Source organism: Lytechinus pictus, chromosome 15 (assembly GCF_037042905.1).
Source record: "Lytechinus pictus isolate F3 Inbred chromosome 15, Lp3.0, whole genome shotgun sequence".
NCBI lineage: Eukaryota > Metazoa > Echinodermata > Echinoidea > Temnopleuroida > Toxopneustidae > Lytechinus > Lytechinus pictus.
In genome coordinates this window covers 693240-714356 of record NC_087259.1, presented here as the reverse complement: position 1 = coordinate 714356, position 21117 = coordinate 693240, and the positions used below count along the sequence as shown (strand labels likewise).

Sequence of the window (21117 nt, the reverse complement as noted above, 5' to 3'; positions counted from 1 at the left end):
TTTTCATTAACCTGTCTGAGCTAGACAATGAATGTTTCAAGTTTAATGGGCCTCTAGACCCCCAGACACCTTCTTTGTCTGACAGGAGAATTTCCCCAAAATTTATACTTTGCACACACCTCTATAGTAGACTGGACTAGTCTATTATTTGGATAGATTAGTGTGCAATTTGAAAAAACTGTATTTTTATATATTTTTATGTGATGTTTTATTTCAAGTATTATATTTTATATTGTTTATTTGCATTTACAAATACATAAGTATTTGTAAAGTATAGTAAAGAATAAATGACCATGAATCGATACCTGGATTATTACATAATATACAGTGCGTATCAAAAAAAGTTTACACTTAGAAAACATCCTGTAAAATTATACATTTGTAATATCCTGAAGATTTTTCCACATTTTAACATTGGTACAGATCCATTTAAACAAATGACGATATAACTGTTGAAAAATATTTCCGCTTGAGTGAGCATCACTTACTTTTGAATAGTTAGTGAAAAATGATTTGCGCAGAACTTTGAAATAGTTATGCGAATGAAAGTAGACCTTAATCATGAAGAACACGTGGAATTTAGCTAGTAAAATTGATTTGAAGATATCTTTTACCTTTTAAACTTGTTTCCTTGCCCAAAACACTTCGAAGAGTGCATTGCGCCCCACCCCACTCCCTACACACCGAGGCCATCGTGACGATATTTGCTTTACACTGAGCTTTGATTTACATGAAATGGCTTAGGCTTGATTTTCATGTTGTTAATCATTGTCAAGCTTGGGATAGTGTGGAGAAGCAAGTATTAAATGAAAAAATGAAATGTAATCCCACTTTAAATGATAAAAACTTAGCGAAAAAATGCTGGAGATGTCTGATATATAAACTTTGGTCAGATTCAGTTATGTCCTCAGATCCAGCTGGCACAAAATGGGTAAAGGCTGTGCTTACTAAGTGTTTAAATTTCAATTTGGGTGGCAAAATTGTTACAAAATGCTTGAATGTATCCGTTTTATTTCAATTGACTAAAAGTGCAAGGGAAATGTATGAGAAATTTTTCGCAGGGTAAGTTTAATATTTCCCTTTCCCCTTGGCACAGCGTAAAAACGAGAGTTTCTGCGCAAACAGATTTCTGCGAGCTTTACAAAAATGGACAGTGCTCACTCAAGTGTAACATTCTGTCAAAAGTTTTACTTTTATTGGATAGATGAGACCCAAACCCAAGATATGTGAAAAAAATTACCCATATGTTGTATATTTTTTAATTCACAGGGCTTTTTCAAAGTGTTAACTTTTTTTTGATATACAGTGCGTCCCAGAAAAAATGAAACCGAGATTTAGCGATGATTTATCATAACTTAATCACAAATACAATAGACAAATGACCTACAAATGTAAAGCTTAGAATCTCCTCTTTCATTTGATATTACTAAGATTATTCCTCATTCACGCATGAGTGAGCAAAAACAATTTGAAGAAAGGATACCAAAAACTCATTTGGCGGGGGGGTATCTGAATTTTATAAAGAAAATCACATGCCTAAAAAGTTCAATATCTGTTCTTTAATTTGATACCTTAATCACAAAAAAATGGTCAAGAAGTAAAAAAGTTACGTTCCCTCGAAACAATGCTTGTATTTCCATAATTTCATTAAATAAACGTGTTTTCACCGGTTTCCCACAGAAGCTATCGCATGGTTAACAAAAGACTTCATGCATGGCTGATCGTCAACAAAACGGAGTGTCGAGTGAGTTTGAACGCTAGCCTGTAAAACCTCTTCATTTTATGAAATTATTGAAATTCAAGCCTTATTTCAAATAACCAGAACTTTCTTATTTCTTGACCATTTTCTGTAATTGAGGTATCAAATTAAAGAGCAGATATTGAACTTTTTAGAAATGTGGTTTTCTTTTTGAAACCCAGATACAGCCCGCCAAATGACTTTTTGGTATCCCCTCTTCAAATTGTTTTTGCTCACTCATGCGTGAATGAGAAATAATCTAAGTAATTTCAGATGAAAGAGGAGATTCTAAGCTTTACAATGGTAGGTCATTTGTCTATTGTATTTGTGATTAAGTTATGATAAATCATCGATAAATTTCGGTTTCGTTTTTTGTGGGACGCACTGTATATGCACTGTATAACACCCCCACAAGTTCAAATATTGGAATAGTCAATTTCTTACCTCTAAGGGTGGAGTTCCTGTCTCATCACATCTTGCTTTTAGAGATGGAGGCAGGCCATACCTTTCTCCCTCATAATTTCAATCATTTTTATTTCTTCATTTCAGGTCGTATGACCATCTATTGCCCAATGCATACTTCAATGAGACCCTCAATGTTTAAATTTTGTTAGTTTATCATTATACAGTCTGAATAAGTAACAGAAGTGAATATGTAACTAAGGTTACATTTTCTTTTATCTTTGTAAATATTCTGTACATATGTTTATTTGAATAGTATTAAAGGAACATATATATTCATATATTCTAAATATGGTTTATCGCTTGGTAAACACAATCGAAGATGTACCAACGTTACAGTACTTCAACCAGGCTGCTACTTCCACCTCGCTTCGTGGTCATCGGATGAGGTTAAACGTCCCACATGCTCGCACTGTTACTTATCAGAAAACTTTTATTCCTGATGCCATTAGACTGTGGAACATTCTCCCTGCCATTACAGTTAACTGCACTTCAGTAGCCAGCTTCAAGGCTGAGGTGCACAAAATCCAACTGCGCTTAAGACTGCGCTGATTCTTTTTAACCGCACGTAGAATAGATCTTCCACAGCACTGTACATACTCCTGCACAATTTTACAAGTACGATGATACACCAACCTGGTGGACTGTACTTTAACAGATGATGATGATGATATATATCCTTTATATTAAGTATGTTAGTTTATCTTATTGCATATTATAATTAATAGTTAATAATATAATTGTTGAATGCCTACGACTATGCGTATGATGTAACATGATTGTGCGAGTGTATGTGTCATAGGTTTTATTGTTTTTCGAATAATTAGATATTTCAGTAAACCGACAGGTAGGGAATAAATACCGATATAACTATTCTATATCATATGCATTTATCTTAAAGTATTCCGCTGCATGTTTTAATTAGTGATCCTCCCCCTACCCAAAAAATGTCGGTGCTACAATTGGTAGCAGAGCGAGGTTTTTATTTCTAATGTTTTGTCTCTACTTGCTTTCTATTTTTATTATGTTATATTAACCATTTGATTTGTTTGATCAATGATTAAAGTGTAACCCTTTAAAGTATCTTTTTTTTATTAAGCTGATATAAACCGGAGTACGTATTGGAATTATTATAGGTTCACTATAGATTTACCTACATGTATAATTTGTTATGTCTATCGTGGGTACAGATTTGTTTGTCTTGAAATTTCCATTAATACCTTTCTCCGCACCACTCTTTTGATTTGTGGTTTGTTGGAAGATAAAAAGATAACTTTGACATAGGGAAAAATAGTACTTTAATGCACCTGCTACTGGATACTTCCTTCATTATTTTACTCCTCTCACTTTTGGTTTATTAGTGTAGGTGGTACAGTTTGTATTATTTTTTTATTTTTATTTTGTTAGTTCTTGATAGGCTTTTGACGGGATATGATTTGTCCCGTTGTCGTTGTTTTGTTTCTTTTAACCTGTTCAGTGAAGACATCTGAACAGCTGTAAGTTTCAGATTTAACATCTTCCTGGTTACATTTATTTCTGCTCATTATTCACAGTCCTTTTTATTTGTTAGGGTATGATAATTGAATAGAATTGTCTGTTTATTATTTGTTTTCTATAATAATCATGGCGCAAGACAATCCTCTTACCTCTTCTTTTGATGTGAAGGAAGATTCACCTCCTCCTGCCATGTCTGTCCCTGACACATTAAGTGCCTTCTTGAGTTAGTCTGGTTTAACTTGAGAACAGTAGGACCAGCTTATTCGAGGTCACTCAGGGAGAGTGGTTTACAATACTAAATCCTCTCAGTCTCGTCTGCCCCCGACTTGGCCTGTTTTCTGGTAAGGAGCCAGTAAAACAGGGTGAAGTCAATTGGGAGACTTTCAATAATGTGACGAAGGAAATTGCTGCCATGAGCAGCCTTGATGAGCAGTCTAAACGCCACGAAACTATTGCTTCGAACTTGGCTATGCCCCCTGATGCCATACCTGATTCATATGTTGAAGGTGTGGAGGGAGACCCTGCACTGCCAGGAATCAGTGATAGTGAGTGGCAACAGTACCAGAGTTTGGATACAGATATCAAATCAGTAAAGGAGTTTGTTGAATTGAGGTCATGCCCTTCCTTGAAAGATAGGAAGCAAGCGAGCCCAAGGCTTGGATTGCTTTATCGTGATCTGAATAGGCTGGTTCTAAACAATGGTTTCCTATCCAGGGAAACCAAAGATCCGATATCTGGTGAGATAAGACGTCAACTTGAGCTCCCAGATAGTCATATCCATCAAGCCATTCATGGTATTCATGATGAATGTGGCCATCTTGGATTTGACAAATGTGTTTCTCTCGCTAGAGCTCGATTTTACATGTATTTCCCCTTTATGGCTTCTTTCATCAGAGCATGGATCGACAAATGTGATTGATGCATTAAGAGAAAAAAGAAGCAGGAAAAGGCGGAAATGGATTCGATTATAACAACTCAACCTCTAGAGCTGTTATGTATTGACTTCTTGAGTGTTGAGCCTGATAATGGAGATGTAGAAAACATACTGGTCATGACTGATCAATTTAGTAAGTAAGCAGTAGCTGTACCCACTAAAGACCAGCGTAGCAGTACAATAGCTAAGGCGCTGTGGGACAATTTCTTTGTCCATTACGGACGACCCGCCAAGATCTTGTCTGATCAAGCGCAGGAGTTCAATTCTCGTTTGATTCAGGAGCTCTGTACTAAGGCTGATGCGGAGAAGGTGAGGACCACACCTTACCACCCTCAGTCCAGTCCAGTGGAGAGGTTCAACTGTGTCCTACTGGACATGCTTGGATGCCTCTCTGATAAGCAAAAGTCAGAATGGCACCGTCATGTGAGCACCCTTGTACACGCTTATAATGTGTGAACACGACACTACGCATTTCTCCCCTTACTATTTGATGTTTGGGAGGAATGCGCGTTTGCCGATTGACCTTTCCCTAGGGATTGACCCACAGTGGTCCATACATGCTGACAAGACATCATATGTCAAAACACTGAGAAAGCAGCTTGCCGAAGCATATAAACTGGCCGGGAAGCATATGGCAGCCCGTAGTAGTGCCAATAAAAGGCACTACGATCAAAAGGCCACAGCACCTGTATTGCAAAAAGGTGACCATGTTCTTGTTAAATTGTGCATCTTAGAGGTAAGCATAAGTTGGCTAACAAGTGGGGAGATGACGTGTATGCGGTACTGTCTAAAATGGATGACTCACCTGTCTATCGTGTTCAGAAGGTGGGTACTGACCTTACACCTAAGGTCCTCCATAGGAACCTCCTGTTGCTTTGGGGTGGGGGGGAGGTAGGTCATTACGTGAATAACATAATAAAAGTCTGCAGGATTGACAGGGGTCTGTTGGGACACGCTAACCAAACATGTTTTTCCCCCTTTTTTTAGGAGGGGGGGGGGGGGGGGGGCGGTGCCCCAACGTAATTTCTCCTTCTATTTCATGACGTTTCCTCAATTACTGGCAAGGAAACTTTTAGTTCATTATCGGTTTTATCATTTGAACTAAGTTTCTGTCGACTTTTTGATGGAAAAGTTTTCACCTGGGATATGAGAACAAGAGCTTCTAAAAACTAAAATTATAATAAATTCATTTTGTAAAACAACATGAATTACAAATGGAGGTGGGGGACTAATAATAATAAACAGTTCTTGTATAGCGCATATCACGATTATGAATAAATGTCTCTATGCGCTTCCAAAGGACTTGGATATTATTACCCCAGCTGTAGCTTGGCAGCCGTAATTACTAAGATTACAGCGCACACGCATTTCAAGGAATAAATTCCTGCCAGGTACCCATTCACCTCACCTGGGTTGAGTGCAGCACAATGTGGATAAATTTCTTGCCGAAGGAAATTACGCCATGGCTGGGATTCGAACCCACAACCCTCTGTTTCAAAGTCCGGAGACTAATCCACTGGGCCACAACGCTCCACTAGTACTAGTACTCTATAATTCTTTATAAGTAAATATTCGTGCAATAGCAAAAGCGCACATTATGGTTTACCATTATATATTTTTGTCTCTTTCCCCTTTTATTTCTCTCTCATCCTTTCTGTCATTCTATACATCGATATTCATTTTCTATTCTTTCTCTGAATCTCATGCATCTTCCAGGGAGAATTATATTTTTTATGAATAAAGCTGTCATGCGCAAGAAGTAAACATTCTTGCGATTATATATGCGCCTGCATGTGATGTCAATAAACTGAGTCCATATGACTCGTTTGAGATACGTTACAGTTGAAATTAAATGAAAAGCAGTTTCCATCAGAGCTTTTTGACTATTGCTAAATATGAAAAGCATTCAGTTGGTCATCCTGATGATAAACACTAATCTTTGTATTATTCAGGGCGTTGACTATCTGTATCCTGTTAGTGTTTCTGTATCTGTGTCCTGCTCTTTTCATAAGGATTTTATTTGAGTGTCCGCCATAACTTTCTTTTGTTTGGGGATCGCCGAGATCAATAACTACATGGATGTTTTTATTTCAAAAAGACCAGAGGATGAATTGTGTGCTTAAATTGCTTTATTTTCTTTTTCTTTCCCTTTAGAATAGAAGACAAAATAATAGCAATAACGTGAGAGAACGAGGGCGATCGGGGGGGGGGGGGGGGGGGTTAAAAATGCACCAGGAGCCTGTTTCATAAATCTTGTTATAACAAACTTACTAAAACAAACAACAGCTACTGAAATCATTCTATGTAATTAGCGGATAGTTAATCTGATTTATTTATTGTGCTTTTTTTTACTATAACAAGTAAAACTGGACCAGGGGATTTCCTCATTTTCTCTTTCTCTGGTTTCTAAAATATAACTGACTTAAGATAAGATAAGATAAGATAAGATAAGATAAGATAAGATATTTATTCGTCTTTCTTTCTGCACATACATTTTATCTTACAAGTATGATTTCACATTCTACAAATGAAAAAAAATCAATTAACCATAAATCATTGTTACAGTAGAAAAAAAGAAACATAGCAAATAACTAAACGTATTGAGAGAAAGACAAGGAGAACCCCTGAAAAAGCAAGGCTTGTAAGGCTAGGGTCTCCTTATATCTACTGCTTTCATTCCCTTTCTTATATATTTCTTATATATTTCCTCTACACCTTTTTTCATCCTCTCATTTTAAATATACAGTGCGTCCCAAAAAAACTTTACAATTTTGAAATGGCTGCCAAATAAAAAATATATCACTTTTCATGCTTGAGCGAGCACTGAAAAAAAGGGTATGAAAATTAGGCTGGGCTGGAATTAGCCTTTCCAATTTATGTCAGTTTTTGAGGGGCAAATCCTTAGGAACTTGCAAAGTTAAGGGGGTTGTGATAAATTAATGATCAACCGTGACCAGTTTTGGTTGTTTAAGCAAATTTCATTAATTATTAAATGAACTTTAATGCATGAGTGAACACAAATTACACTTTTTGGGCAGCATTTCAACTTTATCATGTGGATCTCAGCAATGTGTTCATGGTATTAGGGAGAATAGGGGATGAGATAGGACTTAAGTGGGAGAAGTAGGTTGATGGAATAAGGGTCAACAGAACATTTAGCCCCCCCCCCTCCCTCTCTCCCGCCCTCCCCTCCTGTTGAGAGACTGATTGCTACTGTCATGTACGTCCAGAGCAGAATGTTGATTTAATGATAAATTCTAAATTGGGGCATCAACTTTTTCCTATCAATCATTTAATCAACAATTTATCAATAAATCAACCCATTTAATGTGCAATGTGATCAATCAAACATTCACTTTTTTTAATGAATTATTTCATAAGAAATCATCGTACCGGTAATCAGTCAATTTTTTGGTAATCATTCAATAAATAAAAAAACTGAACATCAGCCAACGGTCACTTGGCAGTTAAGTTCTGAATAGTCTACAATCCAGGAAGTGAGAGAGAGAGAGAGGTAGTGAGCCTGGATAATGGAGGTAGAGGGGGGGGGTACATATGACCTTAAATTTGTAAAATGACAAAAAGAAGAGGAATGCCCTTTTAACTAAGTCTTACCATATCTCGCCCTCTTGCTTGTAACAGGTACCATCATATTACTCTGACTCTCACGAAAACACTGCTGAGGTCCACAAGATGAATATGCTACACTAACATTACAATTCCTGTTTACTCATGCATTTAATTTCAATTTAGTAGCTCATGAAATTTGCCTAAGAAACCAAAACTTATCTCACTCATTAATTTAGCTTAACCAAGGAGGTTTCAAATGAGATGGAGTAACAGCATATAAATCTCTTTGAACAAGGTTAAAAGCCGCCAGCAGAAAGTATGTTAGGCATGCACTTTGCTCAACATCTCTTGCAATTGTGTAGACAAATGATTCCCGCATGACTCGCAGCTATAGGTCATACATAAAGGGAAATATGCTTTTGTGATGATAATTACTTTTTTGCGGCATCTTCATGATCTTGGTCTGGTTATATGTGTAGTACATAATTTGGAGGCATGCGAAAATAAACTATGCAATATGTCCTGAAATATGACTCAAATTTGCTCGACTGGGCATGTGCGGGCACTCATCTGGCATATACAGTAATGAACAACAATATTCCACCGACCACATTTGAAATTTTTATTCGCCGCAAACGATCAGAAAAGTGTTAAAATCTGGTTTCAGTAAAGGTCAAAATCTTTCTTTTTTTACCAATTAAAGGTTAATTGATGTTTTGTCATGCATTCAAATTTCAGTTTGTTTATTAATATGAAAGATGGAAAATTGATACAAATGGATATTCGTAAAGTTTCACCCTTCGGATTTCTTCACTGAAACTGGCGGCTTCGAAGGCGGACATCAAAAGGTCCTTATTGCAGTTCTTTCTTTTGTGTATCTTTAGAAATGAACAGCTGCTTGAATAAATTTGTTGCCTGTTGGAACTCCAGTCATAGAATCTTCTTGGCTTAACGCCCTTTGCTTAACACCCTTTGCTTTGCAAGTTCCAAAGGACTTACCACTCAAAAAAACTGTAAGGCTAATTCCTGCCCAGCCTAGCCGAGCTTAGTCTCTCAGGAGGAGAGAAGTGGGGTGGGGGTGAAATGGAAGGAGGGGTTGCTAAACGTTCTGTTGGCCTTTATCCCAAAAACGTATTTCACCTACTTAAGTTCTATCTTAACCCCTATTCTCCTGACTCTCATGAACACATTGCTAAGATCCACATGATAAAGTCAAAATGCTGCGCTAAAAATTGCAATTCATGATCACTCATGCATTAAATTTCAAATTAATAATGCATGAAATTTTCTCGAACAACAAACTGATCACATTTGATAATTAATTCAGCACAAAACCCTCAACTTTGCCCCAACTTTGCAAGTTCCAAACAAAAAAACCTGAAAGAAATTGGAAGGCTAATTCCGGCCCAGCCTAATTTTCATACCCTTTGTTTCAGTGGGCAGTGAATAGTTTTCCAACTTTTTGGTGTCATTTGGAAGTTGACTTTATTGGCTTTCCATATATATAAATTTTCCCCCAAAAAGTGATATACATGTATTTTTTATTTGGCAGCCATTTCAAAAGTGTATAGTTTTTTTTGGGACGCACTGTATATCGTCTTCCTACTCCCTTGTCCCTGTTTTGGCATATACCTCCCAAATAGTGCGATCTACCAAAAATTAGCACGCAGGTCGTCTGGGACATAAAATCTACAAAATTGTGCAGTTATTTATTTCATGCAAATTGCTATAAATTGATTATGGTGATTTATGCCTAATTAGTATGCAAAATTATACTTTTTCCTATAACTCACTACATAAAGCTCCAAATGTTACAATTTTTTATATAGAAACTCTTTATAATGTTATAAGCAAATGTACAAGAAATAAATTGCGATATCAGATCACTTTCTTATGTATTATATATTTTTTTGCAATTATGTATTTCTTTGTATTTTTACCTATTGTTTTTCATTGTTTTTTCTACGAAATTTGTTGGGAACTATTTTAAGATCATAAACAGCATAAAAATAAATCCATTAAGACCAGCAAAACTAAATTTAACCATACATTTATGATTTTTGATTGAAAACACAACTTGCGTTGACTTTGTACACAAAATCATGATTTTGCGCAATTTTTGGTCTGACATGCACTACAGAATGTTGAATAATTTTGGAAATGCGTACCTGGCCATCGCAATGCGCAAGACTTGAAAGTAAAAAGTCAGTGAGCGGAGCGGTCAAAAAATTTCGCGCAGCGAAAGTATTGTGCAAAATGTTGAGGCCTCCCCCCGCCTGAATAGGGTTAAACTAATAATGACAGAGATAATAAAATTAGCTTATAATTCTACTCATATTATGAAACAAGTGGAACGCCTCTGGCAGTCTCGCCTGCATTACGCGATTTAATATAGCAGCAGTGCTAACTTTGAAAACTACTATAAAATAATCATTCACAAAAACACCATTCATATAATGACATAATACCACATTCATTGACCATAAATGACATTTGAACGGTGACTTAAGACTTGTCAACTACACCCATGTCCACATTTCATTCACTCTATCCATAAACTTTCAAAGTTATGATGGCAATTCAATAATTACCCCAACATGGCCTAAATTTATTGACCTTAACTGACCTTTGACCTTGGTTTTGTGACCTGAAACTCACAGGGGATGTTCAGTGATACTTGATTACTCTTATATCCCAAGTTTTATGAACTAGATCCATAAACTTTCATAGTTAGGATGGTAATTCAATAAAAAAAACCAACATGGCCAAAGTTTATTGACCTTTAATGACCTTTGACCATGGTCATGTGATCTGAAACTCGTACAGGATGTTCAGTGATACTTGATTACTCTTATGTCCAAGTTTTATGAACTAGATCCATAAACTTTCAGAGTTAGGATGGTAATTTAACAAATACCCCCAACACGGCCAAAGTTCATTGACCTTAAATGACCATTGACCATGGTCATGTGACCTGAAACTCGCACAGGATATTCAGTGGTACTTGATTAACTTAATGTCCAAGTTTCATGAACTAGATCCATAAATTTTCAAAGTTATGATGGTAATTCAACAAATACCCCCAACTCGGCCAAAGTTCATTGACCCTAAATGACCTTTGGGCTTTGACCTTGGTCATGTGACCTGAAACTCAAGCAGGATGTTCACTAATACTTGATTAACCTTATGCCCAAGTTTCATGAACTAGGTCCATATACTTTCTAAGTTATGATGTCATTTCAAAAACTTAACCTTCGGTTAAGATTTTGAAAATAATTCTCCCAACATGGTCCAAGTTCATTGACCCTAAATGACCTTTGACCTTGGTCATGTGACCTGAAACTCAGGCAGGATGTTCAGTAATACTTGATTAACCTTATGTCCAAGTTTCATGAACTAGGTCTATATACTTTCTAAGTTATGATGTCATTTCAAAAACTTAACCTTAGGTTAAGATTTGATGTTGACGCCGCCGCCGGAAAAGCGGCGCCTACATGTATAGTCTCGCTCTGCTATGCAGGCGAGACAACAAAACAGGTTTTGAGAGGGAAAGGGAGAGTAGTTGTTATGCTACCTACATGCTTTTCATATTGCATTTCCTTAACCCCATACTATCCTTAACCCTGGACTATCCTTAACCCCATACTATCTTCTTTTGGATTCACACTGTCTTTCTTAACCCCATACTATCTGCTTAGCCGGGGTTAACGCCTTAACCCTGGACTATCCCACAGCTCATGAATATTGATGATTTTACCATACAGAGCGTGATTAACGTGCAATTTCGACTTCTGTGATTGGTTATTGCTTAGCCCCACTTTTCCTTAGCCCAGTTTCATTTTACACTGCATCTATAAGTGCTAGCACCACAATAAGCCGGCTAACCCTGGTTTTTTGCAGGGCCAGATAGTACCGTGCTAGCCCACTTTGCTAAAACGTAGTGCGAAAACGAAGTGGGCTAACCTTAACCCCGGGAAATTGGTGGGGCTAAGGCCCCCCCCCCCTTAGCCCCACCAATTTCCAGGGGTTAAGGGTAAAAAGTACAGTGTGAAAAGCATATTAGTAACATGATGGTGAATTGAGTAGTGAAACAGAGTTATCATGTACATGTAAGTAACACTCCTGAGAATGGTGATTGTGGGTGTGGAACCAGATCAGATTTTATTGGGGATTGGATTGGAGGTGGTGCTATACAAGGCTGCTGGTTCATATTTACTTTAAATCTTATCTAAAGATATATAAAACATTCACATACCTCACTCTCAGATCCTGTCACTTCTTGGTACTTTCTCCTCTGACCATGGAGATCAGAAATACTCCCCTCTCTTTTTTTATGTTCTTGTAGAGTACCTTCCTCTGTGGATATCTTCAAGATTCCTTTTAATTGACCACTTTTATTTCTGGCAGCACCATTTCCTTCAAGAACACCTCCAGCAGAGTGAAGCCTCTGCAAGTTGGCTTCTTGTGTTCCTAGATCATTTATAGAAAGGGCGCCCTCATCGAACACACCTTGTCTTCTTTCATGGCTACCATCACTGCTTCCAGTTTGCGATTCGAACTGTCCAGTCTTTGATGAAAAATGTCTTTCATAATGATCTTGCAAAGGTTGTTCATGATTCTTCCAGTCAGGATCCATATGACTATTCTCCATTTCTTGACCATCATCTACATGTAATTCTCTCCCGAGTGGGAGTAGGTCTATGCTCCTGGTTACATTGCTTCTCTGGACAATGCTATGACTTATTCTCAGATTCTGTGTATTAGAGGAAGTACTACTGACCAGATCTTCTAGGTGGTTCAGCTTATGACGTATTGACAGAATGGTTGATTCTGATTTCTCTTTGATTCCCGCCAAAACCTCGGATTGACGAGACATCTGTTGCTCAAGTCTCAGCTTGAGTGAAAAAAGAAAGAGAATTCTTTCACAATACAGCAATAACACACTTAATACTTGGTGTCACCACACAACAGTGGAAAATGATTCTGATGTGATTAGCAACCTTGGTTTAAGTCCCTTGTGTACAAAAACACACTTTAATCCAATTACAGGAATGCGCTGGCTCTTCGAAGGTGAGGATTGTTAACTTGATTCTCACTACAAGTATCTCAACTTCATCTACAGGTACAAAGATTTATGGGAGGTATCATTTCATTAAATGAAATGTTTCAAATTGTTGATGTTGTTTACAATGAGAATGTAACCTCTCACATAAACATGGTTTTAGTTAAAGAAGGGAAAAAAAAAAAATCATGAGGGCCGTCTGCACCATCCCGAGTTTTCAAATTAGCGCGCTATTTCTGATCCGACAAATTATCCCGATCTGAACAATCTCGAGATTATTTGTAATGGAGACGCAATTATCGCGCTAGTTCGTAGGATTAATCTCGAGATTGCAATCCCAAGTCAACTTGGGATTATTTGCAAAATAGCGCGCTATTTTACAAATTATCCCGCTAATTTGCAGGTGCAGACGCACTCGGGATTATTTATTCATGGCGTCAGACCATAATGCATCGATGCCTCGCTCGAGCAGGAATTGCTCTTCTTGCGATGGTGAAGACGGGGTTTCTTGAATCTCGAGATTAATCGCGAAGAGGGCCGATCAGGATAAAATCTCGAGATTGAGCAAACTCGGGATGGTGCAGCACCGCCTATGGAGGTTTGGCAAGAATTTGGCTCATAAAGTATGTGATGCATTATCCAAGTCCTGATGTCATATGCTAGCTCCCTAAATGTGTTATGTGATACAACTCCATTAAATGCTACTTCTCAGAAAATTGAAAATGTTGTTACTTTTGCATTCAATATATATCATTGTAAACATTATTCATACTCACTACTTTAGGACAAATATCTAGAGTCATCAAACATTTAAGAAATATCTAGAGACAAAATACAAATAATGAATTTTTATGAGTGCAATGGAAAGAATACTTCATGAGGTGAAAGATGAAATGATCCATCCAACGAGGCGTAGCCGAGTTGAATGGATCTTTATTTCATCTTTCACCGAATGAAGTATTCTGTCCATTGCAAGAATGAAAAAACATTCATTATTTGGTTTATACGACACCTAAAGAATGAATTTTTTTCCCATATGAAATTCATGAATTTCGATGCAAAACATGCTCATGCAGTGCGAGTTCGGTATGTTGATTGTTACGTCATTACAACATGCGCACTGCTGGTGCATGAGCTGCAGCAGTCTTGGTGCGCGAGTGGAATGGACAAAATCGTATGGATCCAAAATTGCACGATGAATGGATCTAAAATCGGTCGTTGACGTCATTGTAAAATGGGCTGAATGATCGATATCAAACAACCAATCAAATCACATGTATCTATCTAGGTGTCATATAATGGGAAATGATCATTATTACAGTTTGAACATACCTTCAGTAAATCCTGCTCTTGTTGCAACTGGAACTCCAAATCAGTATGTTTATGTTTACTATTCTCATTTTGTGAATTAAACTCTGATATTTTTACCTGGAATAATAATAATAATAATAACAATTACACTATCTTATGTAGTGCTTAACACAGACTTCATCATAAGAATTAAACTAAATGTATGTGTTCTTTAAAACATGCAGCATTGTTACTCTGGCTGTAGCTGAGCAGATGTTACAATTCCAGCCAGGTACCAATTTCTCTCACCAGAGTTGAATACAACAAAATTTCGATGAATTTCTTCCTCAAGGAAATGGGTGCCTGATGTACATGTAGGGTACAGTTCCTCAAAAACACTACACCACGATGCTTCCATGCAGGTACAAACTAGCACATCAATGATGTGGAGCTCATCCGGCATCTCGCAACGAAATTTAACACTTTTTTAATTTCAGCCCAGTTGACACTGTAGTAAATTATATTGATGACATGAATTAAGGATATAGAATTGAAATTGATGAAGATATGACATAGAAGCATTTTTTGTGATCTATGAATAAATTTCATATAAATTAAGCATACCGTAAATAATTTTCCAGTAAAAATTTCTTAACTCTGTGTAGAACCTTGGTGAACCTCATGTAGCTCTCAGATGGAACAAAAATAATCAAAATCAATCAACAAATAAATAAGCATTTTTTGTGAGTTTAGAAAATACATGAATGAATTAGCATATTTAATGAGTTTCAAAATTCTGTGTTGAAATTTTGTATCACCACCTCGAGCTATCATATAAAGCAAACAAAATTGAAATTGATCAACAAATGATCATCAACAAATAAAGAAGAAGCATTTTTTTGTGAATTTTGAAAAATGTGCATAAATTATCATATTTAATGAATTTCAAAGTTCTGTGTAGAAGTTTTGAACCCGCCCACCTACATGTAGTGCTATCATATAAAGCAAACAGAATTGAAATCAGACTTGAAATGGCGAAGAAGAAGCATTTTGAAATTGGGGACGGACGACATATGCCAGATGACGGACACCACGCCACGGCATAAGCTCATCTGGCCCTTCGGGCCGGATGAGCTAAAAACATGTTGGCACTTGGTTGGCAGGAATTTATTCCTTGAAATGCCGAGCGCTGGAAAGGCTGCTTGAGCTACAGCCAGGGTAATAATATCCAAGTCCTTTGGAAGCGCATAGAGACGTTATTCATAATGTGTAATGCGCTATACAAGACTGACTTTTATTATTATTATTAAAGAATGTAAAACTCATACACTAGAATGAAGAGCAGATGAATTAAATTTAAAAAAAGATACATGTAAATGGCAATGCGATGATAAATTTTACAAATTCTTAAGGGATAAAACCAATTTTACAAGTCAAATTTAAGAATGATGAAAAACCAAGAGGATAAACACAATTTAGTTTGGTCTTCTCCTAAGAGATGCACTGTAAAATACATGATTATAAGATTGTGATAATAACACTAATACTACTAACACTAGGCCTGGGACGAATGTCAATTTTACCATTTGATTATTTCCTGAAAAAAAACAACAATAGTTGAATCATTCGATTGTTCGTCGGGAAGATCGTCTTCTAAGCCAATAGTTGACCTAATTATGAAGACCTCTCAAACAGGGTTTCAATAAAATCTAGGGTGGAGTATTATATGTTCCTTATAAATGAAAGTACATGTAAGACCCTTCTCTTTGATTTCTATTTCAAACAAACTATATGAAATGAGATTAAAACTTTCATTTTATTGTTCCAATGAAAAATCTTTCCTAAATCAATGCTTGTATTATGAATCCCTCCAAGTGCAACACCCCTGCATATGAATGAATCAGCCTACAGTCTTACATGTATGTCCAAGTACATCTCTGTAAAAAACTCATTCATGAAGTATTCTTTGAGGCAAGCACACATGTGGTACCTTTTACTTAATGAAAAATTTCATCCATTGCCTACACCATGCCCCAACCTCCACCTGTGGCACTGCCCATGATGTTAAATATATTTTGCAAAATATTTTTCATTTGAAATACCTCTCAAAATTACAATTTTTTATCATTTGAACCTATAACTGGGTCTATTTTGGCAGACTAGCAACATCTACATGTCTATAATTAGGTGATGGCGCGTGTTGGAATGTTGTTTTGATTGATGAAAAAGAGATTGCATCGTTTTGAAACATGAAAAGAATTCTTGTTCCCACCGCTATCTTTCTCCCTCTCTCTCACACACACCCACACACAGAGATGGGGAGGGGTCAATTTGTTTCTTAAGTCACAGCCTTACGTGTCTTCTTCTTTGTCTCTAAAAGTGTTTATTGGCCATCGAATGTCCAATCACATATCGGCTCAAGTCAGCTACATGTAGTTGTGTGTGTGTACTTTCTGTTTTAAGCACACAAACATGCAACCATACATGTAGTTACATACACCTATGCATACAACATACATTGTGTATTGAGGGCACGCGAGGCCGGGTGAATTTGAAATTTTCAGACCTCTTTCAGGTTGGTGTTTAACAGTGAATGTGATACAATAATTGTTTATTTTTGACAAATTACATCTGTAACATCATTTTTAAACCTGTATCAAGTAGTTAAAAGCAATTGTTGTCATTTTGTTACTATAACTTGAGTATTCGAGTTATCCAAAGTGTCTAATCAGGGTCTGCCGAACATTCAAACAGTATAAATTTGACTAATCGATTAGCGATCGGCGGCAAACCATTCAAACCATTCGATCAATCCATGTTTAATCCCAGGCCTAACTAACACCTACGACTACTAATAATATTACTGGTAATAGTGATGGCATTTTGTTTCCCTTCTTATTACAACAAGTGATGATGATGTAGAAGCCAATATTAACAATAATAATAGTCATTTTCATTATCATCATCATCATCATCATAAGAATAATAACAATAAAAATGATAACAACGGTAATAAAGCCCTAGTCAGAAGCCAGACCATCCTTGATCAGATACTTGGAAAAGATCCATGTAGACACTTTGGGCATCCATGGAGGTCAGCATATGCCCAAGAGGCCAACATGGGAGTTTTTGGGAAGTCAAAATCATTAGGCATCATCTGTGAACTGCAGTGTTGGCAGAACCATTCGGGATGGTCTGTGAAGCTGCCATGTAGGTCTGTGCTAACACCCTGAAGGTCCATGTAGATGCCTTGTTCTGTTGGCATGGTCCATGTAGATGTCATTCAGGATCTGTTTTTATATGTGACTGGGGCTTGATAATCACATCAATCATTTACATCAAGCTGATACATGTATGTGTATCCTACTCCGTATTCAACTGCTGTCTAAAAGGAATAATTGGAAATTCTGTCAACTCAAATACCTGTTTGAATGATGTTAATTTCTTGTTGATCTCTGCCTTCTGGTGATGGACTTCTTGGAGTTCATCAAGAACTTCTAAACGGGATATCTCCAGGGTGCGTAATCCCTCATTGACCTCTTTCTGGATCTCCTCTTTAAGATGCTGGAGCTGTGAATCTAGCTTTTTTTCCTGGTCAATAACCTCCTCATGAGTGTGAAGCTGGAGAACACAAGTAGTAACAAAAGAAAAGAGATTTACCACCTCTTTGGGTATTACAGGGATACTTGCTTTTGATGATAGACAGCAAGGGAACAAAAACTAGAAAATTCATGCGATTTAATAAATATTTACAAACCCCACTAAAAAGATAAAAAAATAGTTGCAGAAAACACTGATTTCATGAGAAAGTCTGTACAATCAAGTTGTTACCACATCATCCTAAATCTACATGTAGTTTCGGAAAAGCTACATAAACTGAATTTCATGAAATTTAAGCTGAACAAGTGGAACACACTTGGCAGTTACGCCTGCATCCACGATTAAATATAGTAGCAGAGCTGACTTGGAAAAAAAATACTCTCAACATGATAAATGTTAATTGCCTTTTCACCTTAATGTGAAATAAACTCTTACAAGACTTTAACTCATAATGAACTAGATCAATATAATCGCAGAAATGATTAACAGTACATGTGTAAAGTCCTGGAGGGAATGAGATAAGAAATGGAAAGGCAAGAAAGTGGAGGTTGAAAGTTGAGTATTCTTTTCGAAATGAGTGTAGTCCTTAAAAGGACTGAAAACCAGAAGGAGAGGAATGCTGAGTAGTAGGCAGGCTTGAGTAGGTTAGAGAAGGCTGGCTAAAGTTGGTGATTGGAGTAGGAGCAAGAGAGTAGACTCAACATTTTGGGTAGGTTGACTGTCCTGAAGATGGACAGTCACTCTGCCCATCTATAGATCTTCTGCGATTCTTCATACCACCATGCAAAACTTCAAACATCATCTAGATCATTATACATTTAAAGTTAAGACATTTAAAAAATACTCCCAACATGGTCAAAGTTCACTGACCCTAAATGACCTTTGACCTTAAATTATATGACTTGAAATTCATGCAAGATGATCAGTGCTACTTGACTAACCCTTTGTCCAAGTTTCATGAACTAAATCAATGCACTTTAAAAGTGAAGACATTTCAAAAATTGAACCATGGTTAAGATTTCATTGTTACTGTCAACATGGTCAAAGTTCATTGAACCTTAATGACTACTGACCTAGGTTCATGGGACCTGAAAATCATGAAAGAGGATAAATGTTACTCTAAATACTCTTTTGTCTTAGCTTCAAGAACTAGATCCCTAAACTTTCGAAGTTATGATGGCAAATCAGCAAATAACCCCAACATGGCCAATGTTCATTGACCAAAAATGACCTTTGACCTTGGTCATGTGACCTGAAACTCACATAGGATATTCGTTGATAATTGATTGCTCTGATTACTTTGAAAGTTATGATGGCAATTCAACAAATACCCCTAACATGGCCAAAGTTCGTTAGCCCTAAATGACCTTTGACCTTGGTCATGGGACCTGAAACTCAGGCAGAATAATTAGTGATACACCATCCCCCCTATGCCAAAGTGTCATGAACTAGATCTATACAATTTCAAAGTTATAACACTTCAAAATCTTAACCTTGATTAAGATTGTGATGTTCATTCCCTAAGTTCATTGACCCTAAATTACCTTTGACCTTGGTCATGTGACCTGAAACTCATGCAAGATGTTCAGTAATACTTGAATACCCTAATGTACAAGTTTCATGTACTAGGTCCATAAACTTCCTAAGTTAAGAAGACATTTCAAAAACTTTGTTAAGATTTCAATGTTGATACCCCCGCCAGAAAAGTGGCGCCTACATGTATGTACATGTACATGTATAGTCTCATTCTGCTATGCAGGCGAGCAAAATATGAAATGGGGAAATTCAAAAGAAAAGCCTATAAGGCATGCACTTTCAGGGATAAATATTGATTTGCAGTAGCCACATTCTTAAAAGGTCCTTTGGTATTAAAACTACCTGTTGTTTTGTGATGAGGTATTCTTGTTTCCAATTCTCCACTTCTTTGCTCATTCTGATGGCATGCTTAGACTCCTCCTCCAGTCTCATCTTCAAACTTTCAATCTCTTGAGTCAGTTTCCTGTGCTCAACTCTGAAATCCTGTAAAGAGACAACAAAACAATGTAAGCAACATGTTATCACTGCACATGGTAAATAAATAGTAATGTAGTAGAAAACTAGAGGGAAATATCGAGCACATTGTCATGCTAGGTGTTATGTTTGAGTCCAAATAATCAAAATTTATGACAGAAATTTCCAGTTCGAAGTACATGTTTATTATGGTTAATCAGGTCTACAATAAGGGAACTACGCCCTCAGATGATATCAGTCTGTATAGTGTATTTACAGACACAACACTAGGTACATGGTCTATACCTGCTTTGTCTACATTCCATTTACTCACTTTGTACAGTATCTAATCCTATTCATAAATTATTAAATTGCCATTTAGCCCATTTGCCATTTTGTCTAATTTCCAAATAGATCATATCCAGTTCTTCTCATATTGACTTGGTCTACCACTAATAACTCAACATGACTAAATGAAAGGTTCATGAACAAAATATAATATTTGAAATGCAAAATAACAAGTAAACAAAGTGGAAACTACAACATCTGGACAATAAACAGACGGGGTATTAGACCAAACCCATTTTGTATGAGACTATACTACTAGCGAGCCTGGCCTCAGTGGCAGGAAAGTCTTGCAAGTAGAAAGAATGAACAGCTAGGATAGGGCCAATAGGCTAATCCAAGAATATCCTCTTGGGCAGTGCCCTGATAATGAGCCCAAGAACTAGTGACAATGCTAGCGTCAAGAGCTCTTAGCCTCTCGCCTGAAAGCAGAGCCTCTTGTTCAGCGGCCTGGATAGCTTCGACGATCAATCTTGAAATGGGTAATTGCAAAGCAAGGAAGAAAGGTTCACACATAAGAAAAGTTTATCATCCTCATGATACACATTTGTCTTTTCAAGATACTTTTTCAAGGAAGGTACCAGGCACCAGACCTTGTCCCCCATGACAGAGGAGAAGTCAGAAATGGGA

At 36.9% G+C, this 21117-nt stretch overlaps 1 protein-coding gene across 1 annotated transcript; it reads right to left on the bottom strand.

The window, feature by feature from the left end:
- Positions 1-12411: 12411 nt before the first annotated feature.
- On the bottom strand, positions 12412-20175 carry LOC129278105 (centriolin-like). Its single transcript, XM_054914327.2, has 4 exons — positions 20032-20175; positions 17977-18174; positions 14596-14691; positions 12412-13095 (listed from the first exon to the last, which is right to left on the bottom strand). The coding sequence occupies exons 1-4, from the start codon at positions 20119-20121 to the stop codon at positions 12430-12432; spliced, it is 1050 nt and encodes a 349-aa protein (XP_054770302.2). The 5' UTR covers positions 20122-20175; the 3' UTR covers positions 12412-12429.
- Positions 20176-21117: the final 942 nt, after the last annotated feature.

Excerpts from the sequence above, each read along its gene's own strand:
- LOC129278105 (XM_054914327.2), bottom strand. The coding sequence starts at position 20,121 with ATGAGACTGGAGGAGGAGTCTAAGCATGCCATCAGAATGAGCAAAGAA. Across the intron at positions 14,692-17,976 it reads AATTAACATCATTCAAACAG|GTAAAAATATCAGAGTTTAA; the intron begins GTATTTGAGTTG and ends TTATTATTCCAG. Across the intron at positions 13,096-14,595 it reads AAGAGCAGGATTTACTGAAG|CTGAGACTTGAGCAACAGAT; the intron begins GTATGTTCAAAC and ends TTTTCACTCAAG.